General features: G+C 35.6%; 2 protein-coding genes across 2 annotated transcripts; both read right to left on the bottom strand.

Moving 5' to 3' along the window:
• Nucleotides 1–298: 298 nt before the first annotated feature.
• On the bottom strand, nt 299–1,003 carry LOC113335585. The gene has a single exon (XM_026581611.1). The coding sequence runs from the start codon at nt 1,001–1,003 to the stop codon at nt 299–301; it is 705 nt and encodes a 234-aa protein (XP_026437396.1).
• Nucleotides 1,004–1,646: 643 nt separating this feature from the next.
• LOC113335584 (ABC transporter B family member 9-like) lies at nt 1,647–10,353 on the bottom strand. Its single transcript, XM_026581610.1, has 12 exons — nt 10,123–10,353; nt 8,414–8,468; nt 5,784–5,959; nt 5,436–5,657; nt 5,053–5,291; nt 4,419–4,947; nt 4,076–4,343; nt 3,422–3,974; nt 3,117–3,348; nt 2,762–3,028; nt 2,428–2,688; nt 1,647–2,309 (listed from the first exon to the last, which is right to left on the bottom strand). The coding sequence occupies exons 1-12, from the start codon at nt 10,351–10,353 to the stop codon at nt 1,665–1,667; spliced, it is 3,678 nt and encodes a 1,225-aa protein (XP_026437395.1). The 3' UTR covers nt 1,647–1,664.
• Nucleotides 10,354–10,819: the final 466 nt, after the last annotated feature.

The following is a 10,819-nucleotide window of genomic DNA, read 5'->3' as shown; positions in this document are numbered from 1 at the left end:
AAGAAGAAAAGAGGGAAAAAGCCCTTTACATGAGTCACCCGGACTGCTAAAAAACACCACACAAAGGTCACTCCAAGTTCAGAATCCACACACAGTTCAAAGTTTACATTTGAAGAGTTACAGAAAAAGGCTAATTAAGTATCACCGTTTCCCAATTATGATGCAAGACTAGATTGCAGTACACAGAGTTAAACAGCTGCGAGTCGCACGTCCACAGAACTGGTGTTTGTTTAACCAGGTATATAATTTCCTCTTCACATTTATGCCTATCCCCATAAACTCTCCCATTGCGTTCTTTTCAAATGACCCAGATTAAGGCATAGTGAATGATGTCCCATATTTGTTTACTTCTCCCATGCAGAACGTTCCAATTCCAAGCTTCGAAGAGTTGAAGTACAGTGGCAGGAATGGGCCAAGAAATATGGAAGGACTTGATAAAGTAATCCCAGATTTTGAAAGCGAAATTGCAGTGGAGAAAAAGATGCTCCGCATTCTCTATTTCAGTGTTACAAAACACACATTTATCATTCTCCAGTTCAATTCCTCTGTGTCTAAGAAAACTTCTCGTAGGAAGCGAGTCATTGAATATAGCCCAGAGAAGAAAGCTCACTTTATTAGGTATGGTCTTTAGCCAAAGAAATTTAACATACCTGTATTCCACTGTATTATTCTCCATTGCAGCATAAATCGTTTTTGCACTAAAGTTGTCTGGGAATGAAATTTCATCGTTCTCCTCCACCAGAGATGGCACAACTCCTAAATCTCTTCTTAGTAAGTCCCATTCACATCTTTCATTTGCATCCAGATTTTTGTGAAAAGCTCCCTCCCATCTACCTCCATTAATCATTTCAGCAATGGTTGCTTGTTTCCGCCTACATGCTTTATAAATTATAGGAAACAGATCCTTTAAACAACCCCTGTCAACCCATTTATCTTGCCAGAATCTAATGCTTCTTCCATTTTTGATTGTATACGAGACAAACTGTTGGATTTCAGGTACCATTTTCGCGACATTTTTCCACAAACTCCTGCCTTGTGGTATAGAATCATTTACTGGCATTGCTAGACTCTCTTCCTCTTTGCCTTTTTGTTGGACAATCTTCCTCCATAAAGCTGTTCTATCCTTATTGAATCTCCAAACCAATTTTGCATGCAACGCTTTATTAGTTCTTCGCAGGTTCTTAACACCTAACCCTCCACTTTCTTTATAAGAATTTACTTTGGTCCATCCAGCACAGAAAATTACGCATCAATTTAATCATTTTCTTCTCAATATAAATACTAGGTATAGGTACTGATATTAGTACTAATCCAAACTGCTTTATACACCCAAAATTTCCCCCAAAATCCTTTCTCCCATGGCATAATGTGTCCTGCTCTTACTAGTAGTTCGCATTCAGTCAGGGACCCACCGCGGGTCCCAAAGGGTTCGAGGCTTTTAGATGTGGGATTTAGACACATCATGGGGAAAAGATGGGGGCAAACTGTGAGGGGGTATGTAGCAGGGTCGAGTGCTAATAATCCGAACTGTCATTAAAACTGATCACAATAATTATCGATGAACAAAAAATCTAATCACAATAGTTTGTTCTTTATTAAAAACTAATCACAATAGTTTGTTCTTTATTAAAATGCTTAGTGGTTAATTTTGGACAAGAGTGTAGTTACATTGTTGATAAATTCAAGTTATGAAGTGATGCATAAGCTCCATCTCTCATGTTCAAAAGTACTTCAGAACTTCCTTGTTCAACGACCATACCATCTTTGACCACTGCAATTATATTTGCTCCTTTAACACTAGATAAACGATGAGCTACGACAACTGTTGTCCTGTTTTTCATTACTTTTTCAAATGCTTCTTGTACTATATGTTCTGATTCCGCGTCTAGTGCACTTGTTGCCTCGTCGAGTAGAAGGATCTTAGGATCTTTCAGTATTGCTCTTGCTATAGCAATACGTTGTTTCTGGCCACCGGATAACTGAATTCCTTTCTCCCCAACTAAAGTATCGTATCCCTCTGGCAATGCTGATATGAAATTATGCGCATTTGAGGCCTTTGTGGCTGCCAGGATCTCCTCTTCGGAAGTTATTCCTTGTTTACCATATGCAATATTAGCTTTAATTGTGTCGTTAAATAGTATAGGTTCTTGACTTACTAATCCCATTTGTTGCCTCAACCAACTAATCTTGAACTTTTGAATTTCCACTCCATCCAATAATATACACCCAGAATCGACATCGTAAAGTCTTTGTAGTAGACTGATAACTGTTGATTTACCACACCCACTCTCCCCAACAAGTGCAACTATCTGCAAAGCATCCGAATAGTTGTTATTCCATATGAAACGTTCCCACCATAACTCAATAGTCAGAAAAACAATAAATCACTTCCTCAGATGGTCACAGTGAACCACTGAATGAGATTACCTTTCCAGATGGGATGTTTAGGCAGAAATCTTTCAAGATAGGTACAGAAGAGCGCGATGGGTAATTGAAGCTGACATTGCGAAAATCAATATCGCCTTCCACATTAGCTAGTGTTAAACCTGTATTGCTGCTGGAATCAATCTTAGGTTTGCTACTTAGAATTTTAAAAATAGAAGCAGCAGATTCCCTAGCTTTGTTGAAATCAGGAGCCATGGCATTTGTTGAACTATCCACCACTGAAATAAACAACACCAAGATAACCTGTACAAATAAAGTGTTATAATAAGTAAGCTGGGATTAAAGGATCATATGAAATTAAACAAAGGAAATTTACCCTAAACATTTCTTCAAAAGTCGTCTTTCCATCTCTCACAAAATGGTTGCCGGCATAAAAACAAATAGCAGCACCAGCGTAGATTAGAAATACAGCAAAGCCAAATCCAACTCCAGTTATCAATCCTCGGCGGTTTTCTTGTCTCCTGGAATTCGTGCATTTAATTTTGTAAAGATTAGCAACCTTTTCTTCCGCGTTAAAAGATGCAACCGTTCTGATACCTCCCACAGCACCAAATGCAACTTGATTTGCTTCTTCATACTTCACCTATACATTAATGAACATATAGCAGCAGTTCGATTAGCTAGGATTATTTTGACGTAGCTTAGTATAGAATTCAGTAAGTGCTACTAACCTTTTCGCCATCTTCACTTGAACTTTCTGTAAACTTCATTTGTGCATATCCTTCTAACGAAAATAGAGGCAACAACATAATAAGCACAAGTGTATATTGCCAACTAGATATAAAAGCCATGAGAAGTGCTACAGTTGTTGTCGATATGTTCTGAACCCATAAGGACAAGTAATCTCCAACAAGAGTCTGAACCCTCAATGAATCCGTAGATAACCATGTCCCCAATGCACCACTGGAAATGACACCCGAAATAAGTATCTCAACACTATAGCAGGTTTTGTTAATAAAGAGATTTTATATGTTACCTTGAATTTGTGTGGTCATCAAACCAACTCATTTCTTGGTGCACAATTTTTTCGAAACACAAGGATCTAATCCGTTGGACTAGTTTACCACCTGCAACCCCTAAAAAGTACTGCTGCATAGGTATAAAAATTAAACCAATACAGCCAAGTGCTACAAACATCAAGGACCATATCTTTGCATCTCTGAGAAGCTCATTTGGTTCTTCATAGAAAATCCTAATTATTCTCGAGAGTAAGAATCCAAGGATAGGAGGCATTAGACCTTTTATCCCCGAAGCAACCAGTCCTAACATTAAAATTACCACTTCTGCCTTGTTCGAGTAAGCTAATAGTTTAAGACAAGCCTTGTGTTGCGTTAGTCGATCTTGTTTGTTAACTATATCAATGTCTATTTTCTTGTGTTTTATATCAACTACTCCGTCATGAAGTACTGGAGTATCGACATAAATATCATCTGAAGATGGCACATAATCACTGTTTGTAGCATCCTCTTGAAGACGAATGAGCTGAGAGTATACTCCATTTTGATTCATGATTAATTCCGTGTGAGTTCCTAACCATATGCGTACATCGATCAAGTTAGGAACTTCATGGAAAACTTAATGTAATGTATGCACAAGATTTTATTTTTCTTAAATAACATTTTTAAGTTACCTTGCTCCACAATTTTTCCTTGATGTACCACATTAATAATTTTGGCATCTTTAATGGTTGTTAACCGATGGGCAACAACGATAGTTGTTCGATTCAACATTATACGCTCTAAAGCATCTTTCACTATTTTCTCAGACTTAACATCCAACGCACTCGTGGCTTCATCAAGAAGTAGGATCTTTGGGTTCTTCAATATGGCCCTTGCAATTGCAATCCTTTGTTTTTGCCCGCCAGATAGCTGAATGCCGCTTATCATTGTTTCAATCCCCTGTAAAATACACAAAGTATAATCAACCATGCAGATATGCTTGAATGAAGCATAGAAATGAGTTTTAAGTATTACCAGAGGCAACTCGTCAATGAAATTTGCAGCATTGGCGAGCTTGACTGCCCGATATATTTCTTCTTCAGTTGCATTTTTCTTTCCATACATAATGTTTTCTTTTATTGTGGTTGCAAACAATGTTGGTTCCTGGCTTACTAGTCCAACAACATTCTCTCTAACCCACTTAAGTTGTAGTTCCTTCAAGTTAACACCGTCAATAAGTACTTCACCGGCTTGGGGATCATAAAATCTCTCTACTAGACTAATCACAGTAGACTTTCCACTTCCACTTTGTCCAACCAAAGCTGCAGTAGTTCCACTAGGAACGCATAATGAGAAACCTGATAGTACCTGAACCTCAGGTCTTGTCGGGTAACTGAAGTAGATATCTTTCAAATTTATATCACCGTTGACGTTTTCTAATACAATTCCTTTCTTCTCTGAGATATCGATCAAAGGCTTTCGTTTTATTACTTTAAACATCTTATAGCTCACAGTTTTTCCGGCTATAAATACACTCAAGCATGGAAATGCTTGGCATAGTGCACTGGCCATTAATCAAGAATTAACAAATAAATACAAAAATAAAAGAGGAATAGGATCAAAGGAAGAAAAAAAAATGTTTAAGTATCAGTATAACAAGGTCACTTACATTCCGCCAATTCCAAGAGAGAATATAATGTTGGTGATATTCCCGCCATGGAAGCCTTTCTCAGTGATCAACTTAGAGCCATACCACATTGCTAGCCCGTAAAAACTGTACAAAACTCCAAGTGCAGCACCAAATCCTAGGCCAGAGGCAAATGCTTGCTTTGTCATGAAGGTATATGTTTTTGGAAGTATTTTGTTATACTTATTTACAGCTTCCTTTTCTCCAGTGAAAGATGCTACCTGCGTATTTATAATTTAAAGTTCTTAATTGCTTCGCATGTAGTGCTAAATTTTTCGATCTGGTTGAACTTGAAGTCATTTGTAAAACAAAAATTGAGTTTGTTATCAAAACAATGCATTGTGCGCAATATGGTTGCTGCTTACCGTTCGAATAGCTCCCACTGTTTGTCCGACTACTTCTGCAGCCTCAGCATTTGCTGCTTGTCCTTGGTAAGAAACTTTCGACACGTACTTCGCCACGAAGATACTAGTAATTGCAAGGGGAGGAGCGCATGATAACACTAAAAGGGCGAGGGACCAACCTTTTCCAAACGCAATGGCATATGAAACCAAAAAAGTCGTTACGAGCTGTATGAACTTCCCAACCTAACAAAACCAAAAAATATATATAGTTGAGTCCTTAACAACTCTTATTCTTTCTCTTACAACTTCGCAAAAATTCGGCAACAAATAACTGGCTTAAGGAGCAAGAGCTACGAGCAAATGACATACCTTTTCACCAATGGCATCCTGAATAATGTTAGTGTCACAAGTTAAGCCAATAATGACTTCCCCTGTTGTGGTTTTCAGGTCAAAGAATGTAATATCTTGCTTCAGCACAGCTTGTAGATATGCAACCCGAATTCGATTTGCTTGTCGCTCTCCTGTCACAATCCAGCAAGACATCTCTGTAGGACATACAGAAGAGAGCCAAATCAGGAATTAGTCGTCATGCGTAACAGATTAAGATCTTTCCATCGGCAGATGTGCATGTTCATTTTAGTGTTATGTGACATATGGGCTACTTACTGTAAGGGTTAGAGAGACTAGTGAGGGAGATGACCCACAGCCAATACCATTTCATTTTGTTATTTTTATTTTTTTTAACAAAAAATAATTGTTTCCAAAATCTTATCAGTGATTAACGATTCAAATTAGGCATGTAGCCATGTACTATTTCCGTTTCAATTACAAATTACACATAAAACTGTCATATTATTTTGGAACGAAGAGAATACCAACTTTATCATTTAAGTTGATCGCCAACCGGGACTCGTACAGGCTAAAGCTAAATATAGGCTTCGCTTGACAACTAGCCATTTTAAATTAAAGAAGATCTAAGACTTGCCATTTTATTTATTATCTACCCTACTCAGTAAATATCAACACCAAATTCATTAGCGGAACCATCAATGGGACATCAGTTCATAATGAATAAAATGGCACTGTCTTTATATGGTGGCTAAGGCTTGGTGGGCACCAATTGACCGTTACAGTACATGGGAGCGTACGAACGTAAGTCACTCTTGTCATAACTAAGCATGTACATTTTTAGTTATTTTTTAGTGTTTTCAAAATTATTTACAGGAAAATTATCTTCACCACTTTTCAAAAGTCAGTTCATAATAAAAACTAAATTTTACATTTTTCTACACATAATGATAGCTTCCACGGTGCAAATGACTGTGATGGAGCCAAGAGTTTTATGTTGGGGGACAAGTATGTACGCTATAGGTTATCACCAATGTACAGATTGAAGGGCGAAGGCCGTTCGAAATTTTTTGGAGATCTTTTTATAAAAAAATTGGTTAAAAAGATCAAAATCAACAATTCCTGGATGAAAAGGACATTTAGATTTTTATACTGTTTAAATAAACAAAAATGTAAACATAGTAAGGATGTAAACAGTTTCATCCTACCCATTTTAAAATATTTTTTTTATTTTTAATTTACATCTGGATGCATCCAGTTTCATCCTTGCTATTTTTTAAGTTTACATCAGGATGAATCCACTTTCATCCTTGCTATTTTTTTGGTGTCCATTTCACCCGTACTAATTTTTACTCGTCCATTTGAACCATGTTTTAAAAATATTTGGACAAATGACCCATTTTCCGATTTTTTTAACGGTTTTTATTTATAAAAGGTGTTTTTGATATATGATGCAAGGAGTAAAATGTTTTTAGTAAAATTAGAGTAATTTACAAATTCTAGTATTTACATGGAGTTCTGTATTATCCAAATAGCATTTTTCAAAATAACTAATGAAAAAGACGTATCCGACTTGAGGATATTATAGAAAGTTTACAAAATCTCGAGGGACAACTGTGCAAATATCTTTTTCTCTTTTTTTTTGATGCTAGGCAGCATAGTCACCGGCTTACTCCCCACTGAGCAAATTCGGCCCCTCTGAGACCCATGTTAAAGTTAGTATAATTATGTTTGAGCGGAGACTCCAAGCGCTGACCTCCTATTCAAACATCTAAATTTTTAGAGTTAATTTTTTGGAATATAGGAGGGCAATTCTGTGAATATCTCAATTTTCTATGCCTATTAATTTAGTTTCCCAAATTGATAAATGAGTATAAAATTTATTCTCTGATACCATTTTTTACTGTATTTTATTTTTAATTTCAAGAAGAAAAGATTTTGCTTCAGAATTTGTGACTCATAATTCATATTCGATAAGGCATGCTCTATGGCATGAATTACTCAAGGATATCCATACTTGCTTTATAATCCATTGATTTCTCTTCCACGACTGTTATCCACACCAAAACCATTAATGAGACAATGCACAGTACAATGCGAAACCATTGTGGGAGATCATAAAGGTATGGACTAGAGGTGTAAAATCTATCCCTTTCGATGAGAATGGCAGTATGGCACTCCTTTGGGAAGGCCCTCCAAAAATTATGGTGGGCATGGTTAGAGTGGAACGTACGGAATTAAGTCACTCTCTGAATAAGTGCGAGTTAAAGAGCTAGTTGCCTTTATGGCTCAAGGTGCACCACATATTGTGCAACGCTCTTATTTATTTACCTCAAATTGAAAGTAAAATAAATGATCTTAAATATAATGAACTATTTTAAGAATAAGTTCTAATCTCTTTCAATGTGGTAAAAAATAAAAAAATTGATGGAAAAAGTATCTTCTTTATATATAAAATCAATTCATATGGTTCAAAAATTTTAAAAAGATTAATAAATGTCTTTTTACATTTTTGTTTTGTTTAAATAAGCTTTTATTGAGTTTTTCTTTTTCCGGCGTAAAACATGGTATCCACGAGTTTTCAACTCAGATTACTGATACCAATCACACAATAATTTTATCATTGCACTGCATAATAAAATTTCACTTACGCATAAAGGTGGCAATGCCGACCGCAATCCCCAAATAAACCGTCTTCAATGCAATCTACAAACAAAAAACACACACCAGTACTTAGAAGAAGAAAAAATTTCTTATAAATAATTAGTCAAGGCGTAAATGAAAATAATCACGGACTTAAGAAGTGTAGGAGTAATGTTAACAGAAAATGGGTCATTTATCCAAATATTTTTAAATCACGGTTCAAATGGACGGACAAAAAATAGTTTGGATGAAATGGCTAAAAAAAGAAAATAGTAAGGATGAAACTGGTTCCATCCTAGCTTAAATTTAAAAAATAGCAAGGATGAAACTGGATACATCCTGTTTAAATTAAAAATAAGAAAAAATATTTGAAAATAGGCACGATGAAATTGGTTACATCCTGCCTATTTTTACATTTTTGGCCATTTAAACAGTATCAAAATCTAACCGTCCATTTCACCCAGAAATTGTTGATTTTGGTCTTTTTAACGAATTTTGTGTAATGTTAAACAACTATAAAAATAGAAGCAACATGGCAGAGCTTCGAGCACTAAAGTATGGGTTGGAATTGGCAGCTTCTCTACTTATCTCCCGTCTTGAAGTAGTTGCTGACTCTAATTATATTGTTAATGGTTCTCATATTATCCGTTGATTTTTTGTAAACACCCTCAAGGATATGCACAGTCGAGTAAACCAAAAATGAAAGAAAATAATAAAACCGATGTCTTCTATCTTATAGGAGAAGAATGGTTATTATTCAAAATTTAATTCGGCTGCTAATGCCGGGAACCTGCGAAGTGAATATACCACGGCAGTGCTAATTTTAATACCATGATCAAATTTATATCTTTGGGATACTAGCCAAGTATAAACTCAACTGACATCAAGTAGGAATGTTGGATGATAGTAATGTTGAACATCCTCTTATCTTCCGTCAACATCAACATCAACATTTTACATTTCCTCTTAAGTAGGTAAACTACTATATTCGGTACAAATTTTAAATTGGGAGTAGATTGCTAAAATTGTCAACTACGTAACATAGGTATATATCCGATGGGACGGATGAGAGAACAGGATAAAATGAGTAATTAATAGATCAACCTATTTCTATTTAAAGTAAAAGAGAAGATCAAAATCAATCTTCCTTTTTAGGAAATTAAATCTATTGAGAAAAGAATTTCAGTTTTAAGTAGGGAGCAAATGAGGTGGCACAAAAATATGGATCAAAAACTCAAGCATTTCAGAGAACAATGTGACCAATTGGTGTGCTAAACCGAGACAACTTAGTCGGTTTTGCAGGAGCTCGAATTCTACTTGCATTGTGGTTGAGTGTTTTTCTCCCCTCTTCCTCTAGTTATATGGACTTTTACGTTGTAACTTTTTAAATAATAAAAAAAGGCAAATTATAAATTGACAAAAAGAAAAGAAAAGAAAAAATATAACCTAGTATGTACCAAGACCAATGATTAAAGACTAAAATAACGAACTCAAAAAATGATTATCCTGAAGCCTATATTTGATCGTTTTGAATGTGGTTCAGATTAATTTTTATTTTATCAGACTACTTAATATCCAATAATTAGAAATGTAACCAAAAATAGTAGTTATTGTTTCCTGTTTCATTCCCACTAGGTACGGTACTGCTCTGCAAAATACTAAGAAATAAACTCTGCTGCGATTTTGGATATATAGTAATCATAGAAGTTGTACGTACCTTGTTAACCAAATTTGAATTTTCAAATCTTCCGATGGAGTCGACAACTTGTCCAAGCATTGGAACTAAGAGCGGCAACCCCAAACCACTCACGACAGAAGAAACTGTACCTATGAACATCATTAGAATATCATATCTATCTGCAAATGAGAATAGCTTGTAATACGGTAGTACTTCTGATCCCTTCTTCTTCTCTTGATCATCTCCATCAACAGCTTTCTTGATCGCCATGGTTTTCTAAACTGGAAATTTTAATTTAGAAAAGAAAGTGCGGACAATTCCCACACTTATAAGGACTTGGGTAGGCTAGGGTAGGGACGCCACAATATCTGTGTCGTTTTGTTGGATTCAAAATCGTTAATATTAGCGTTTCTCAAGGGTTGTATTGTAAAAAAAATAAATTTTTTTGGAAATGTGTTCAGAATCAGATAATTGGCTATGCTAATCTATCACCTAAATCATTTTTAAATTATGTGTTCATCGCACGTTCGAGTGCGTAATAGAAATAGTTTTTCATAATGTATTTTGAATCATATCTAAAATAAACATCAAAAATTGCTTGTGTTATGTTTTCTATAGGTTTCCTACCATACTTTCCAGATCCTCATCAAATTTCAATTAAAATTTTTTTCTACAGTGAAAGAAATAGAATTTAATGGCACACAAGAAAAGAAGAGGGGCAGATGTCCTCGTCATT

The sequence above is a fragment of the Papaver somniferum genome, unplaced genomic scaffold (assembly GCF_003573695.1).
Source record: "Papaver somniferum cultivar HN1 unplaced genomic scaffold, ASM357369v1 unplaced-scaffold_15, whole genome shotgun sequence".
NCBI lineage: Eukaryota > Viridiplantae > Streptophyta > Magnoliopsida > Ranunculales > Papaveraceae > Papaver > Papaver somniferum.
This window is presented reverse-complemented; position numbering and strand designations above follow the sequence as displayed.